At 35.7% G+C, this 17,870-nt stretch overlaps 2 protein-coding genes and 1 pseudogene across 3 annotated transcripts; 1 reads left to right on the top strand and 2 right to left on the bottom strand.

The window, feature by feature from the left end:
• The first annotated feature begins 2,266 nt into the window (after nucleotides 1-2,266).
• LOC148588035 (uncharacterized) lies at nucleotides 2,267-4,216 on the top strand (annotated as a pseudogene).
• Nucleotides 4,217-11,628: 7,412 nt separating this feature from the next.
• LOC148588034 (heavy metal-associated isoprenylated plant protein 39-like) lies at nucleotides 11,629-12,947 on the bottom strand. Of its 2 annotated transcripts, none has more exons than XM_088510807.1 (3): nucleotides 12,692-12,947; nucleotides 12,459-12,534; nucleotides 11,629-12,211 (listed from the first exon to the last, which is right to left on the bottom strand). In XM_088510807.1, the coding sequence occupies exons 1-3, from the start codon at nucleotides 12,698-12,700 to the stop codon at nucleotides 11,781-11,783; spliced, it is 516 nt and encodes a 171-aa protein (XP_088366933.1). In that variant the 5' UTR covers nucleotides 12,701-12,947; the 3' UTR covers nucleotides 11,629-11,780. The 2 variants fall into 2 exon arrangements, with proteins under 2 accessions (XP_088366933.1, XP_088366935.1); XM_088510809.1 differs by having other exon boundaries at nucleotides 11,629-12,216; nucleotides 12,692-12,706.
• A 2,060-nt stretch (nucleotides 12,948-15,007) lies between these two features.
• Nucleotides 15,008-16,753, bottom strand: LOC148588033 (uncharacterized). The gene is made up of 4 exons (XM_088513910.1): nucleotides 16,667-16,753; nucleotides 16,236-16,571; nucleotides 16,042-16,143; nucleotides 15,008-15,229 (listed from the first exon to the last, which is right to left on the bottom strand). The coding sequence occupies exons 1-4, from the start codon at nucleotides 16,751-16,753 to the stop codon at nucleotides 15,008-15,010; spliced, it is 747 nt and encodes a 248-aa protein (XP_088370036.1).
• Nucleotides 16,754-17,870: the final 1,117 nt, after the last annotated feature.

The raw sequence follows: 17,870 nt of genomic DNA, 5'->3' as shown, positions 1-17,870 counted from the left end.
CGATCTACTAGTCAGACTTTAGTTCAGCCGACAAGGCGAGACGGTCCAAGGGTTTCAGACATGATTAGCCTCTTCAATCGGGCCTACTTATCTCAGCCGACTAGGCGAGACGGTCCAAGGGTTTCAGACATGATTAGCCTTTTCAACCGGCCCTACTTATCTCAGCCGACCAAGCGAGACGATCTACTAGCTAAAATTTTTGGGTCAGACTTTAGCTCAGCCGATCAGGCGAGACAGTCCAAGGGTTACGGGCCAAACAAGCCCCTTTTAACTGAACCTACTTTTCTCAGCCGACCAGGTGTGCTACTTCATTACTAGTATATGGTTTTCAAGTCAAATTACAACTAAGTGAACCAAGCTCCAGCTTAAATGCATTGCTCAAATTCAGACAGAATCCACCGGTCTCTAACAACTTTTATGGCGTTACTTCGGCAATTGTTTTGGCACAAGCAGCTTTTTCGGCGAATTCCTTTTTCTTTCCCTTTTCTTTTATCCAAACTCAAGTTTACACATTGAGTTTGAGGGGGATGTTAAGAATATTACTTGTTATTTACTTCTTTAGGTATTATTAGTCTACTAGGTTTACCTTTTCTTATTCTACTAGGTTTACCTTTCCTTAATCTATTAGGTTACTTGTCTCTCTATAAATAGAGGCCTCTGTATTCATTATTATTATAAGAGTCAATACAATGTAGTCCATTGTGTGCTTTCGCTCTCTCTCTCTTCTCTCTCTTTCTTCCGCTTCTAATATATTATCCAATATATTTAACATTATTGGTTGAAAATTAGGATTTTTAATTGGGAAAGTTCATCAATAAGAAAAACGTGATTTTTTTATTTAGTTCATCGGTTGAAAATTAGGATTTTGTAGAAGATGAGACGAAAGTTGAAGAAGACGAAAGGTTGAAGATGACATTTAAAACGCACCGTTTAATAAATAAAAAACGCAACGATTTACTAATGTTGAGAAGCACTGTTTAAGGAAATTACGAAATGGCGACTAACTTTAGAAATTATGAAATTTGCCACAGATTAAAAAAAGAAGAAATTCATGGCCACTCAGATATGTAATCGTCAGCTCTTACGAAAGCATTGCTTGCGTATTATTGGAAGAATTTTCTTATAAATGTAGCAGACTTTTTGGCCAAAATTCCTACAAGCTGGTTGAGTATCAAAACACTCACCGTTTCTTCCGACTGCTCAAAAGACTCCGAAGCTCAATATCTAACGGCTAGAATTCGAACAGTACGTAATGTCAAGTTCCATAATTGTTGTTATCGTCAAGACTTTAGATTTTTTCTCTTTCTCCTTACCATTACTCTTCTACTTTTATTTTTATATCTGTATATTCTTTCTTTTTCTTTTCTTTTCCAAGCGTAAATCATAATCTTGTACTTTTAGCATGGTGGTGCTTCTTTACTATTTTACAATTTTGGTAGAAGAAAAGTTTATGGAAAACCATAGAAAAAAAAAAAAAAAAAAAAGGAAAGAAATGGGTCAATAAATTTGTTGTGAGTGATGGCATGTTCATATATATGTCAAATTTACCCAACAACTAATATTTTTGGTGTTGAAAATATTTCTGTAATTTAAATTACCAAGGACCCTTTAGGTGTGAGATTTGTGTATATGTAACGACCAAAAGAATTAATTTTTCATTTTTTTTGTAGTCGTCACTCTTCATCACTTGACCTAATTAAGTGATATATATATATATATATATATATATATATATATATATATATATATATATATATAAAGTTATAATTATTTTGATTTTATTAATTACTTTTCTATCTGATTTTATTTCTTATGAAACCAGGGAAAAAAAAAAAGGGAGATCCTAACCCTCAAAGTACTTCTCCTCAACATACTATAAATGTTGGAGGCTTGGAGCGGAGGCAAGCCCAAGCGAGCAGAATGCAAACGGAACTCAAACAGATAATAGTAAGTTCTCTCTCTTTTCTTGTCCTCATGCAGTCACATCACAAATAAGTTTTTAGAACATCTTAGGGGAAAGTGTTCTGAATGCGTTTGTTTTTATTTTTTCCAACTTCCAAATACTGCATTAATGTTAAATTTTTCTGCTAAGCATCTTTTATAGAAGAGAAAAAAAACCACAAAGAAGATTTTTTTTTTTTTTTTTTTCAAGTTATTGTAGATATTTACGAATAGAAGATTCCCCATAAAATATATATACTAATTGTTCCAGCTTCTTAGCATCTATATGGCATGATTTATCACAGAAATACTGCAGTTAATACCTATGCTACTTGGAAAAATTTCAGGGACTTATTCAGAGATAAGAGAATTGCTGCATACAGCTGCACTGAAAGGTGATTGGCCAAGTGCTGACGACCTATATAAGAAATATCCAGATGGCGCTATATGGGAACTTCCCCTAACAGTTCAGGATATGAATGCTCTTCAAGTTGCAGTTACAAGAAATCAGACCACTTTTGTAAAAAAACTGTTGAACCGTATGACTAAAGAACAGTTAAAATTCAAAAACTTCAATGGAGATACCGGCCTTGACATTACTGCTCTGTTAGGAAATGTGAAAATTGAAAATTGCTGAGGAGATGGTGAAGATGAACCCTGAATTGCCAATGATCCAAAATAGACATGGAATTCTACCACTCCTCATAGCAGCTATGCACGGACATATGGACATGGTGTTGTATCTCTTCCCTGTGACAAATTTTGAACAACTGACTCCTTATCAACGCATTAAGCTCCTTTGTCATGTTATTTTCTTCGATTTGTATGGTATGTCCTACAACTCACTGATTGTGAGTTTTAGACAATTAGCGCATTGAAATTTCATAAGGTTACTGAATCATTCTACATTTACAATGAATTTTAGGCAATTAGCCAATTAGTTGCATAGAGTTACAAATACTTCTTCATATAAGGATTTCTGAACCATCATCAGATTAATGTGTTGTTTTGGTGAACAGATATAGCAGATGAAATTATAAATCGGGATCCAACATTAGCAACAGCCGAGGATGAATCTGGGCACAGCATTGGAAGAATTGGCAAGGAAACCTTTTGCAATTGGTGGTAGACGTCAATTTCTTACAATTTTTTTTTAATAGATTCTTTTCCTAATCCTAGGTTTCAAAGGGGTCCATCACAAAGCGTCAATGCGGACGTTAGCCCATCAATTAGTTGAACACATCTGGAAAGCGGCTTGAGAATCTTCATCAATAAAGCTTACCCAACCAATTTTTCTTGCTGCAGAGTTGGGGAATGTTGAATTTCTAACTATACTTTTACGCAGTGATCCTGACCTCATATGGATGACTGATGAAAACCACCGAAATATATTTCACATTTCTGTCCTATATTGGTAAGATGATATATTCAATCTAATACATGAGATAGGCATTTACAAGTATATTATTGGAACCGGTTGTGACAACTGTGGGAATAACATGCTACACTTAGTTGGAGAAGTGGCTCCCGTAAATTCCGTATCAGGAGAAGCCCTTCATATGCGACTGGAGTTATTATGGTTTAAGGTGTGTTAATATTATTACAGCTTCCTTTTTTTCTAGTTTCATACATGTATATATATATTGGTAGCAATTTTACTATTTAATTTACCCCTTGGTTATAGCAGGAGGTTCAAAAGATTGTGCCCCCTACATTTTTGAACGCGGAGAATTCAGAAGGACAAACACCTACCGATTTATTTAAAATGACCCATGCAATGTTAGAGCAAGAGGGTGCAAAGTGGATGAGAAACACGGCAATGCATTTCATGCTTGTGGCAACATTGGTTACCACTGTAGTTTTCGTTGCAGCCTTCACTATACCAGGTGGCAATGATCAATCAAGTAGAATTCCTATCTTCGTGGAATGTAATTTGTTTATGATATTCTTCATATCAGATTCAATAGCATTTTTATCATCTGTAACTTTGATATTAGTTTTCTTGTCAATTCTCACATCTCGTTTCAGAGAGCATGCTTTTTTCGAGTCATTACCCTGAAGGTTAATGTTTGCACCCTACTTTCTGGTCTATCAACACAAAATGCCAAGGGTTCCGATTGTTATTGTTTCTTTGGCCAGTGTCCCAATTTTTTCTTTTGTTTGGCTACATTATGGACTTTTGATTGATATAATCAGCTCATCGTACTTGTCTAGATTTCGTTTTCAGTCCCGTAAAGCTCCATTTTTCATGTTCCGTCCAACAATCAGGAGATAGAATTGTAAGGGGTAATTAATCAAGGGATTTTGAGCAAGGAAGGCCAGGGGGCTTGATTGTAGTCAATGTACAATTTATTAAGGACTTTCATTTGTCATGTGATGTACTGTAACTCTTTTTCACTAATAAGTGATCCCCTAATTATGCGCTCTCTCTTTCTTTATCTTTTTTATCTTTTTTATTTTTTTATTTCTCTTTAGGGTATTCAATATTGTCGATTTTTAGATATTTTTAGACAAAAATAAAAACCGAAACAAGACATTTTAAACAAATTATTTCAACTTAATTTTAGATTATATTATTTAATATTGTCAGTTTTTAAATATTTGTAGACAAATAAAAAATAACAGTTTCCATATCTTGATTCAACCTTAATTTTACATTCTTTTTACTGTTTGCAGTTTCTAATCCATTTCAAAAGAAATGCACAATTGCACTCATTAGGAGGCCACCGGTATTGGGCTTAGGGGTGAGCAAATTAATTGTTTACCGCCTACCGACTACGATCGAGCTGAAATTAATCGCTTATCGCCAGAAGTCGATCAGTAATCGTTTAAGAATTTTTACACCGACGTCGGTTCGGTTTGGTTAATCGGTATAAATATTTTTTTGTGTTAACCAAATTAACCGATAAGTAACTGATAATAAATATAATCAACCAATAATAAATATTTTATGATCAATTTATTAGTAGAAGTGTTAAACATATGTATAGTGGACTCTTATTGTGTTAATTAATAGGCTTATTTAAAATTTGTTTGGTTAAATAAGTTATTTTAGCCCAAAAACAATTTGGGCCCCCCAAAACAATCAATTTTTTGCCAAATTAAAAAAGCTCACGGTTAACCGATTAACTGAACCGATTTTAACCAAAATATCCGTTCAATCAAAACTTTCGAAATAAATACTTATCGAAATGTAATCGGTGAATTAACCGATTTAAATGACAATTTCAGTTAACCGACCAAAAATGGCTCTACGGAACAGAACTGATACTCACCTCGTTTTGGGCTTACTCATAAGTTAAGAATCAATGTTACTTTTGAATTGGTTTGTGAAGAAATTTGTAAAGAAGTAAGAAAAAAAAAATAACCAAAAATGAAAATAGAGACAATAAATTTTGCATGGTTCGATTTATAATTTCCTAGGTTCATTTGGATAAAGCCCTAAGATATTAATAGAGCTTACAGATAATATCAATTTATTCAAATCTTATCAAATCCCTTTATTTAGGGTAATGCAATGATATCATACCTTCATCAAATCCCTAAGTGTAGAGTAATAAAATATATTCTAACACTTTCCACACCTCTACTATATTTTATTATAAGCATATGCATATTTTTTTAATAGCATATACTAATTCGTATAAATTCAATTATATACATTGAAAAAACAAGTTACCTTTTTTGTTACAATAGCATGGTAAATAGGTGTGGAACCAATTAAAGGATACAGAAGCTAATTAGCTAATCGGCGTGGAACCAATAGCTAGCTCATGACGTTATTAATTTTTGGCTCTAATTTATAACAATTTCAGTAGCGTGACCATGCATGAATTCAATCATATGACTTGTTAGAAATAACATTAACATGAATTCAATCATATACTACCACAAGAAAAACAGTGATTAAATTATTTGCGATGACAAAAATAAATGGTCGCGAAAAGCTATCAATCACGACGACATTTTTCAAGTCGTTAATACTATGAACAATATAATAATTGTGGAAAATAAGACAAAACAATCACCCAATGCAAGGTACATCCACAGATGAAGAAATTTACTATCAAAGATGAAATATAAAATAGTGAAGAAAAAAACCAATGATTTAACGGAAAATTCTAATAGAATAGGGTAATTGAAAGAAATTAAAAGTTCGATACCCTTAATTGAGAGTTTTTAAAGTTCGAAAGTATTTTCAAAACACATAGAAGTTCATGAGGGTTTTGTGAAAGGTTTTGTGAAGTTTCTCCTATTTCTTATTTAAGTTTGATTGTAATCAAATCTCTCTATATTAAGGTTTTATTCTAATATAGATATCGCAAAATGTTTGTTTGAGATTACGATTTCGTAAGAAACATTTGCATTTTTAAAGATATCGCAAAATGTAAGGTGTTTGACATTACGATTTTAAAAGCACCTAATCTAAAATAAAAAAATTAAAAAATAATAATATAAAAATCTGCAATTTCTATAAGCAGGTTAGAGAGTGTTTATTTGAAAAAGCACGAATTTAAACCAAAATTACTATTTTGCAAAACAAATATTTGATAAAAAAAAATATTTTTTAACATGTTTTACCAAACTCCTTTACGATTTTAAAAAACATCGATTTTAAAAATACAATTTTTTCACATGTTTTAAAAATACAAATTTAAAATCTCAATTATTGAAACCGCAATTCTAAACGGAACCTTAGTCTTTCTAAATTTAAGATGCATCACTACTTACTTTTTCAATTCGCATTGATTAATGGAACAGCACCCAGTTTAGTTCATTGCTAAAACCAAGAAAAATTATATTCATACGAGCAGTTGAGCTATATATCTTAAGCTCTTCAGCTCTGACAAAAATAAGAGGAAAAAAGAAAATCCAAGCTTTGAATTTTGCTGACTAGCCAAAAAAAAATGACAATAATATAAAGAATCCTATCTCTGAAAATTCTACCCTTTGGGTAAAAGTTTCTTTATCCCTACAATCTTCGCTAGTGCACATTCTCAAGGATTTCGCTTGTGTGCTGTAGTTAAAACTACAGCATACATGCTGTTAAAAAATTGAAGGGTAAAGATTTAACTAAAGTAATTGAAGGGCACAGATTTGTCATAATAAATACCAATTTTCTCTTTCATTTATCACTTCATCAATTTATTGGTATTTATTATGACAGATTTAAACCCTTCAATTACTTTAATTAAATCATCACCCTTCAATTTTTTAACAGCATGTATGCTGTAGTTAAAACTACAGCATACAAGCCGGATCCAATTCTCAATGCCTTGATTGCTTAGGTACGAGGATGTCAAAGTCACTAATGGTCCATTCAGCAACTTGGTCGGGGTCCTTAAATATTTTATTTCCCAAATCAATAGACATCCATTGCCTTTTAGCTAGTGGAGTTCATGGATCCTGCAATCAAGTTTTTCAAGCTATTGTCAGCATCAAACCCCACTTACTAGATAAATAATAATTAGAGTTAATAACTTTTTTGGTATTTGCATTTTGAGGTTTTTTAATTTTTTTTCTTAGGTTTTAAAACATGACAAAACTAGTACCTCAGATTTTGAAAAAGACCGAATCACTATCTCCAATTTGAAAAATTCTATGGGAGTGGCCGAACCACTGGCCACCCCCAGTTTGACCTCAGCCACCCCCCAAGGGCCAAAAAGAGGGTGGCCGAAACCACCCCCATGGCCCTTGGGGGTGGCTCGGCCACCCCTAAGGTCAAACTGGGGGTGGCCGGCCACATCCTGAGAGTGGTTCGGCCACCCCATAGAATTTTTCAAACTGGAGGTGGTGTTTCAGTCTTTGCCAAAGTCTGAGGTACTAGTTTTGTCATGTTTTAAAACTTAGAAGGAAAAATTAAAAAACATCAAAACTCAAGTACCAAAAAAGTTATTAACCCTAAAATTTAACATTATAATACCATTCACGTTCCGCTCAGCAAATTTTAACTAAAAGTCGTCATTTTTGTTGTAACTATCTATTTTTCTAAAGTATTTTATGTTTTTTTGTTTCGAAAAGAACAGAGGAGGACAGAGAGAAAATCAAACCTGGTAGAAGTAAAGTGAATGAGACAACCTCCCAACATCAAGATCGCACGTCCTAGGATCCCCAATCCAACCCTCCCCCTGCTTTGTCGGGTAACCATATTCACCCCAAACAGGGTGTGGCAAAATCTACAGTATCTCCTGAGGCTGAGGATTGCTATATGGATCACACAAACTGAAAGGCACCTCAAGCTGCTCTGCATTCCCTGGGGAGCAATACAAGTGATAGGCGGCATAAGGGAAGCGAGCAGCATCCATGCGGTGGACACAAGTCCCGTCGGGGAATGTGTGGTAAGGCGTGCAGAGCTTGAGGTTGCCTACATTGCACCATGCACTTGTGTTTGGATTGATGACCATTTCACTGTATCTGGTGACATCTGAAGTCACATTGCCATCACAGGACTGCCCCTTGTTCTTCCAGCAGCTTCCCATGTCCATTAGGTAGAATTGGCTGCTAGGACCACCTCCTTTGATCACATTCAGGGTGAACCTCACTCTAAAAGTTTGGCGATTCAAGAATCTGCACGTGTTAGAATATTAATTAATGACAAAAATTATAATTTTTTATTAATTTAAACTTTTAGGACAATTAGTAATTTAATTTGATATCAGACACTAAAATCGACGGGAAACAGTTGCATATGGGTTACTATAAAAAGTAACTCACAGTCCGGCCAAAGGGATTTTTGGCCGTTGCTTAAAACTTTGACTCTAACCTGTTAGTAATTGGACTCAAATATACCCAGAGACAATGAAGTTGGTCCATATAATACCAAGAGTTGTATTTCTTAGATATGTAACTTCTATAACCAATATACCCAGAGACAATGAAGTTGGTCCATATAATACCAAGAGTTGTATTTCTTAGATATGTAACTTCTATAACCAAGAGTCGTGTCTCTTGGTAGGTTATAAATCACCCATGAGATGGAAGTTAAAACATCAGTTATTCATTCAATCATTTCAAAGTTAGAAATTCTGAATCTCTCTCAATTCTCTCTTCTATTCTCCATCAAATAGCATTTAGGTTGTGGGCATGTGTGTTTTGTTCTTATAATAAAACACCACCGTTGAGTTCTTTCAAATCTGTACGTGAGAGGCATCACTATACATTGTAGAACACTTACTAAAGATCCTTATTTGTAAGTTCTAGAATAAATGTACTCACATAGAACTCTATGTTTTTATGTTTATGTTTTTTCCAGCATAACCATTCCTTTGCTTTCATTCTCCAAACACTTAATTGAATTAAGCATCGAAATTATTTCCCGCTAACATATTTTATTGCTTATTTTTTTTCTTTTGCATGCGCAAATTGGTTGGTGTTAGACATGAGAAAATTTGTTCATATACCTACCAAGGAAGGAAGAGAAAGATTGCTTACAATTTTAAACATTCCTCTGGTTGGGTAATGGTAACCCCCTGAAAGTCCAAAGGTGGCATCAGATCTAAAGTTTGCTTAGAATTAGTTTTGATGTTTAAGTTTGCTTGCAGAAGAAAAGTAAAGTAATCGATGAGTTTGAGTTTTGAGCCGACCTAGTTGGAGTTTTTTTTTTTTTTTTTTGACTTCTAACTTAGGATGTATTTGACGTTGCGATTTCATATACAAAAAGTGCAATTTTGAACCAAATTGCACATTTTTAAAAAAAAATTGCTATTTAAAAATGCAGAAAATCTATATTTTTAAATCGCAGGTAATGAAGTGTTTTTTTAAAAACACAAAATTTTTAAGGTCAAACCTCAATTTTGCCAAAAGCTTAATTGCATCTATAAAATACACTATTTTGAAATCACACTTTAAAATTGCAAACCTAAACGGACCAGCATTGGAACTTGATATTAATTTCAGTAGAAATCAACTGCCTTCTCGCCGTTTGAGTTCCTGGATCCTGCAATGAAGTTTCTCTAGCTATTGTCAGCATCCAACCTCAATTGCCAGATAGAGAACATTTAACATTATAAATAGTCACATTCCTCCCCTTCCATCAGTGATAGGAACATATTTGTTTTCCGCCATGCAAAGACCTTGTACAACTCAGATCAGTATACTCACAGTTTTGGTACCAATTTATTGGTATACATTTCTTTCTTCTTAAATCAAATGAATTCGAATTGGAAAGAAAAGTGAATATGTTTATTGGTTTATGTATTTTTTTGTTTTTTGTTTTTAATTTTAATTTAAGTTGTGTTGTGATGTGGATACCACAAGTGACGGTAGTTCATTGGTATAAAGAAAATTTCTAAAGAGATTGGACATGTACTAGGGTAAGAATTTGGCTCTATGCAATGAAGAATCACTCGCACAAACCTTATTAGTATTAGTCACCTTGGGTTCCACTAATGTTTTGGCGGGGCTGGATCATGTTACGACTTAATTGATCTTAAGGGAGTGCTTATGGTTCTTGCCGTTTAGGTCTCTTCCGAGTAGCTCCCAGCCTCCCAACAGGTAGATGCTACCATGATCATGCCTGGGTAGAATAACCACAATTAATCGTCCTCTCCTACTTTTTTTAATTCACAAAAAAAAAGTTGTGGTAAATTGCAATATATAGATGCTCTTGTTCATTGCATTTGGGAGCTTTTGTGCCTAACTAATTCAATGGAATAAATCGGGTTTATTGTTGAGATGGCCAGCCCTATGTTGTTTTTCTTGTTTGATGTACTTGAATAAATAAAATAAAATAAAAAATTTACCAGCATAAATGTCTTTTGAATGCTCTGGAAATGGACAATACTGGATAAGAGTTAAATAAAATAAAAAATTCACCAGCATAAATGTCTTTTGAATGCTCTGGAAATGGACAATACTGGATAAGAGTTAATTCACATTCTTTCATCAAAACCAAGGTGCCATCACTCAAATAAAACTATTTTTTCAGAACTAATTCGAAAACTCTTCCGTTCCCGTTGACGTAAAAATCACTAAACAAAAATTTGTAAGAGCGTTCCCAATAGAGGAGCCATATTTTTATGTAAAATGACTTCTCAAAACTTACTTTTATCTAATTTAACTAAGTCATCTTTAAATGTCTCTACATTCGATTAGCTATATTTTTATCTATTCTATTAAAATATTATTAAAGATAAGAAAAGTTTTGAAAAAAAAAGAGAACATGTGAAAAGAAAAAATGAGAAAATTTTTGGAGAAAAAAAAAACATGCAGAGAAAAAGTAGGAAAAGATTTGGAAAAAAGAGAAAACATGTAAGAAACAATGAAAAATAAAATAGCTCCCTTGAAAAGTGCCGCTACATTTAGTTTTTTTTTTAGCTCTTCCAATCAAATATCTATTTTACATTTTCTTTTGACTAATCCAATATAAGGGTTTTTCAAACATTTGAAGAGCTATTTTAAATAAAAGTAACATTTTGGCTCTTTCATTAGGAATGCTCTAACATTCCAAACAATACAAAACATTAAATAACATTTTAGAAAAAAGTACACTTTACACCCAAAGTTTGGAGTGATTTTTTTTTTTTTTTATAAAAAGTAAAAAAAATAAAAAAAATTAGGAGCAATATGAAAATTTTGGGATGACATTGGTCGAATTGAAAAAAAAAAAATTTTGCTAGTTTGGAGGGTGCATTGCAAATATTAAAACATTGGTAGTTGAATTGAAAATCGACCCAAAATTTGGAGGGCTAAAGTGTAATTTTCCCTAACATTAACTATCACTACTCTACATAAAGCAATTCAGTAACAAAAATTCAGCAAATTACACAAGCGCTCGGATCCTTCTCTGCGCTTCCAAGACTACTCTTGGGTCATAATATAATTCTTATAAGATTTAAGAATCAGCAAATTGCACAAGCATTCTGATCCTCCTCTACGCTTTTGCTTTTGACAAAGTAATGTGGTTGGGCTGCATGATTGTAGCCATCGTAGGCCTTAGAAAACTCAGCATATTCATCCTTTCTCTTACCCTTCTTTGGCTCCTCTTTCTTAGGTTCTTCCTGCTCCTTCTCCTTCTTTGGTTCTTCTTTCTTAGGTTCTTCTTCCTCCTTCTCCTTCTTTGGTTCTTCTTTCTTAGGTTCTTCCTCCTCCTTCTCCTTCTCTGGCTCTTCTTTATTAGGCTCTTCCTTCTTCTTCTCCTCTTTTGCTGGTCCAACAGATAATACTTCCGTGGAGCAGAGCTTCCTCAACGTTCTGACTACATCAACCGGATCGATGTCCCCGATCACGGTCATTTTCTGGTCCTTCATGACCATGGAGATCGAGTGCACACCTAAACTATTAGGTTACAGAACCAGCCAAATTAGTTAGTCAGATCTTTAAGATGTGGCATTTATTTCTATAAATCAAGGAAAATTCAAGAAAGAAATCAAATAAATTAAGTCGCCTAATCAGCTTTGACAATTGAGACAGATTTTCCTTCAAATTTTGATCCCCATCGACATGATTACATGAAGCATAATACCAGAGACTACCAAGAGGGGTTGTAGTAGAATTACAATCAGATAAAATCCCTATACCTTGAAGACCAGAGATTGACTTGATGGCCTTTCGTGTCGTTCTTTCATCATGCAAGAACACCTTAAATATCACTTTCTGTAGTAAAACATATAGAAATCTATTCAGATTTATACATCAGGGAATAATTAAAGTGAAAAAAATAAACTACCAGACCCATCACATGATTTGGGAACCCAATAAAACAACATCTAACAGCTGATAAAAATTTAAAATTTACAAACAAAATAGGTACCTTCTTCATTTCCTGATGGAGGGAGGGGCTTCAGAACTTCACACACCGCACACCACGGTATCTTGGCGTTGATGGTGACAGACGCTGGGACTGAGAGATGAGGGACTTCAGATCTGTATGGATCCTGAACGGTTATCGTCTCAGCCGCGATTGATTCATCAATGGTTCTGGATACTTCCTTCTTTTGCTTTCTCTCTAAATCTTCATTACACCTCTCACGGTAGTAGTTTTGGTTTTGGTTTTGGGTTTTGTTGAAATACCATTTCGATGTGATATGTAAAGGTCCTTTTGAAGAAAACTATTTATTAATGAGTGATGATCACTCTGGGCGTGCATGTAATTTAATATTTTAAAATATTAAAATATAATATTTTTATTAAAAAAAAATTTATACGGATATGCATGACGGTATTATCACTCATGCACGATGGAGTGATGTGTATCATTACTCTCTGTTAATAGTCAACTTTTAGATAGGAAATTAGAAAAAAAAAAAAAAAAAAAAAAAAACAGCTATTTTCCAAATGTCAAGTCCAAAATGTACCTATCAAGGACTTTTCGGGATAAGTGTAAAAAGAAAGACTTGCTTGGCAAATATTCCAATATTTTTCTTGATGTACTTACCAAAAAAAAATTACATTTGACATCAAAATAAATGCTTTTTTTTCTCCCATATTACCATTTTAATGATATTTTTTTCTCAAATTATTAATGAGAAATGTTAGAATGCAATCAAAAGACCACATTTTCACCATCAAAGTCTACGTGGCAATAATATGAAAATGAAAAAAAATTCATTTATCTCTCCTTTGTCGATTTCCTATGAGAAGAAACCAGGCTGGTTAATCCAACTTGGGTTAATCAGCCTTTTTATTAAAAAACAAAAAAAATAAATAAATAAAGTGCAGGAAAGATAATCACAAAGAGAGAGAGAGGGACAAAGAGATGAGAGATTGAGAGAGAGTGAGCTTGAGGGAGAGTTACAGAGAAGGAGAGACAGAACAGAGAAGAGGGAGAGATTGGAGAGTGAAAGAGAGACGAAGGGCGGCGTCGTGGGCGTCGAGTCGGCACCCCTGCCCACTGGGGTGGCGGCAAGGAGGAAGTGAACTCGCTGCAACCCCAGCCACCCATGGGTGGCCTCGTGCCAACCCCAATGGGCGGGGGTGGCGGCTAGCCGCTCCCTGCTTGTCCTAAACAAATAAATAAATAAATTGGAGCTTAGCCCATCTTCTCTGAATCTCATTGTCCTTCCAAAAAATTAAATCTCTCATCTCTTCGTCCCTCTCTGAGATTCTCTAATTAAAAGGCTGTTTAATAAAAAGCCTGATCAACCTATGTTAAAGTATTGATTAAGTGATTAAATTTACATCTTCCTATAAACTTAAGCTTTTGGGATAACTGGTGATTTAAACATGGTATCAGAGCCAAAGGTCATGGGATCGAACCTTGCCTCCGTCAAATCACCCCCCATTTAAATTAAATATTCCACGTGTTGGGTCTCACCTATTAAAAGAGAGTTTGAACCCACACGTGAGGGGGAGTGTTAAAGTATTGATTAAGTAAATAAATTTACCTCTTCCTATTAAAAGAGAGTTTGAACCCACACGTAAGGGGGAGTGTTAAAGTATTGATTAAGTGATTAAATTTAACTCTTCCTATTAGCTTATCCTTTTAGGATAACTGGTGATTTAACAAACCTATTTCTCAGATTCTCCAAAATAAAAAAATAAAAAATTAAAAATTAAATTAAATCGCTACAATTCCGGTTACTGCCGGAACGGGCTAAAATCAGCCTCTCCACACAGCAACACGACGCCGCCCTTCGTCTCTCTTTCTCTCTACAGCTCCCTTTCACTCTCGAATCTCTCCCTCTTCTCTGTTCTGTCTGTGTCTCTGCTTCTCTATAACTCTCCCTCAAGCTCTCTCTCTCTCAATCTCTCATCTCTTCGTCCCTCTCTCTCTCTGTGATTATCATTCCATCACTTTTTTTTTTTTTTTTTAATAAAAAGGCTGATCAACCCAGGTTAGGTTAACCAGCCTGCTTTCTTCTCATAGGAAAACGACAGAGGAGAGAGAAATGAATTTTTTACATTTTAATATTATTGCCACGTAAACTTTGATGGTGAAAATGTGGTTTTTTGATTGCATTCTAGCATTTCTCATTATTAATTGAGACAACTTAATCCTTAAATTATCAAAACAATGACAATGTAACTCAATATTAGTAAAATGATGAAATTATTCTTACTAAAATAAAAACAAATTACTAAAACTTATAAAAAATAAAAAAAAAATAAAAAAACTAAAAATTTAAAACTAAAAAATAAAACCAAACCAGGGGTGGTCCGCACACCTGGCCCTGGAAGGTTGCCTGGCCATTTGCTGAGTGGGCCATGCTGAAGGGGACAAACCCAAAGGGCGACCGTTTCTGGCTCCGACGTACTCTCTGTTCCTCCCTCTGTTTTGGACCATTTCCTGGCTTGTCTGGCGCTGTTGGAATCGTCGGCCCCGTTTGCCAACAGCCCGGGGCCGGCACTGTAGCTGGAATGGTACTGTTCCAGCTACAGTGCCATCTAACAGGTGCAGCAAAATATATATATTTTTTTAAAGCAAAATATTTATAAAAAAAAATAAATAAATAAATAAATAAAAAGAGAAAAAAGAAGGAGAAAGATGGGGTGGTTCCAGCCACCCCTTGGCCAAAATGGGGTGGCCGGACCACCCCATTTTTGGCCAAGGGGGTGGCTAGCCACCCCCTGGCCGATCTGGGGGTGGTTCGACCACCCCCATGGCCAAGGGGGTGGTCCGGCCACCCCCTTGGCCAAAAAAACGGATTAGGTGCATTTGGGGGTGGCCGGACCACCCCCAAGGGGCTAGGGTAGTTTCGGCCACCCCATACCGGCCGTATGAGGTGGCCGAAACCACCCCCAGCCCCTTGGGGGTGGTTCGGCCACCTCCAAAAGGCCAAAGAAAAAAAACGCGGGGGAGGGGGGAGATCGGGTGCATTTGGGGGTGGCCGGACCACCCCCAAGGGGCAATGGGTGGTTTCGGCCACCCCATACGGCCGGTATTGGGTGGCCGAAACTACCCCAACCCCTTGGAGGTGGTCCGGCCACCCCAAAATGCACCCGATCCCTTTTTTTTTTTTTTTTTTTTTTGACCAAGGGGGTTGCCGGACCACCCCCTTGGCCATGGGGGTGGTTCGACCACCCCTAGATCGGCCAGGGGTGGCTGGAACCACCCCATCTTTCTCCTCCTTTTTTTTTTTTTTTTTTTTAATATTTTGCTTTAAAAATAAAAATAAAAATTTAATATTAAAAAATACACTTTTGCTGCACCGGTCAGATGACACTATAGCTGAAACGGTTCCAGGGCCCCGGGCTGTTGGCAAACAGGGCCGTCCAGTCCCCCTGCTGCCTCATCATCTGCTGCTGTCTTAGCTGCTGAAACTGCTAAAATAAAAACACAAAAAAGTCCAATAAATAATCAACAAAGATTAAAAAGCTTCGAGGGTCTGATTAAAGCACAGTGCACGAGAGGTTACTTGAGTGGCTTGCCTTTGCAACTGCTGGTGAGAGAGTGACTGGTGTGAAACAAATCCAACATCAGAGTTGGGGTTGTTTTTCACAGGGAGAGCGACTGGAGAGGGCTTTCTCAGAGGACCCAAGAGATCTCTGCCATGGTTGAGTCCGTACACATCTTCGTTCATCCTCATCCGAGCTACTTCCCCCGCAGCAGCGTAGAGCAGATCCCAGGTCGCCGGTGGGGAAGAGGATTGGGAAGGCCCGTTTGGGCTTCCATGGCTCGAGCCCTGTCTGCAACCGCATCCGTTCCCCAACGCGCACAGAGTCGATTGCGGCGAACCGGACACAACCCAAGCCTGCAAAACCAGCAACGAAAAAACCCAAATCAGATATCACCACAATAGGGGTCGATTAGCGTAAAAAGTAGGGAAAAACTCTTATTATCTCGTGCCTTGGCTTTCTCAGAGGCAAAAACATGGTCGATGTTCCTGGAATCATCAATGAGAGTTGAGCGAGCTATTTGGCCGAGCCACCCCATTCCGGCGATTTAGAGCCACCCCCAAACATTTTTAATATTTTTATTTTATTTTAAAAAAATTTTAAATATATTTATTTTTTATTTTGTATTTTTTTTCAAATTTTAAGGGATATGTTTATCTTATTTAAAATGTTAAAGGAATAGGACCAGGCTTCCATGCGGTTCAAAAAAGAACTGCATATCTGCGGGAAAAACTTCAATGGTCCAAATTTAAGAGCAATTTATTTAAGGGTTAAATACTTAATACCCCATGAGATTTGATAACTTTATTTTTTTCTTCCTGGAGTTTGGTTTTTATTACATGAAGTCTTTGTGGTTTTGATAAATGACCAAGTTAGTTCATCCGTCAGTTGACCGTTAATTGACCTAACGGAATTCCACATAGACCAATCAGATGTTGACACGTGACACCTACTTAATTTTTTTAAAATTAGAAAAAAAAAAAAAAACAAAACAAAAAGAAAAGGAAAAAAAAAAAAAAATTGGGTGGCTCCCTAGGCTTCATGGGGGTGGCCGAGCCACCCCCAGTGGGTACTACTGGGAGTGGCCGGGCCACCCCCTTGGAGCCAAGGGGGTGGCCATCCGGCCAAATGGGGGTGGCCGAGCCACCCCAATTTTTTTTCTTTTTTTTTTTAAAAATATATATATATAAAAAAAAATAAAAAATAAAAAATTAAGTAGGTGTCACGTGTTAACATCTAATTGGTTCACGTAAAATTCTGTTAAGTCAACTAACGATCAACTGACGGAGGGACTAATTTGGTCATTTATCAAAACCACAAAGACCTTCTGTAATAAAAATCAAACCCAAAAAAAAAAAAAAAAAAAAAAAAAAAATTATCAAATCCCAGGAGTATTTAGTATTTAACCCTTTATTTAAAGGTGAAACTCAAAGACAACGTTAGAAAGAAACGCACGTTGTTAAACACCTCCATTTTAAGGAATAAAAGGGAATTAAAATATCCAGTAAACATTAAAGGGGAAGCGGAAAACACCTACCCGTATCTTCCTTCTTCTTTCTTCATGGCTTTTGGATTTAGCGACGAGGAAAACACTCCCCGTATCTTCTTCTTCTTCTTCTTTCTTCGTGGCTATTGGAGCATAATACTTCTTAAAC

The sequence above is a fragment of the Corylus avellana genome, chromosome 1 (genome assembly GCF_965113065.1).
Source record: "Corylus avellana chromosome 1, dhCorAvel1.hap1.2, whole genome shotgun sequence".
In the NCBI taxonomy this organism is placed as follows: Eukaryota; Viridiplantae; Streptophyta; class Magnoliopsida; order Fagales; family Betulaceae; genus Corylus; species Corylus avellana.
Note: the sequence above shows the minus strand (reverse complement) of the source record. Positions and strands in the feature narration are given on the sequence as shown.

What these genes read in the sequence shown, in the direction of transcription:
- LOC148588034 (XM_088510807.1), bottom strand. An exon ending in GTCAATCTCTGGTCTTCAAG is followed by an intron (nt 12,212 to 12,458) that starts GTATAGGGATTT and finishes CTAATAGTTTAG; the next exon opens with GTGTGCACTCGATCTCCATG.
- LOC148588033 (XM_088513910.1), bottom strand. Translation starts at nt 16,753, where the DNA reads ATGGGGTGGCTCGGCCAAATAGCTCGCTCAACTCTCATTGATGATTCC. An exon ending in TTGCCTCTGAGAAAGCCAAG is followed by an intron (nt 16,572 to 16,666) that starts GCACGAGATAAT and finishes CTGGTTTTGCAG; the next exon opens with GCTTGGGTTGTGTCCGGTTC. An exon ending in GGAACCGTTTCAGCTATAGT is followed by an intron (nt 15,230 to 16,041) that starts GTCATCTGACCG and finishes CCATTCCAGCTA; the next exon opens with CAGTGCCGGCCCCGGGCTGT.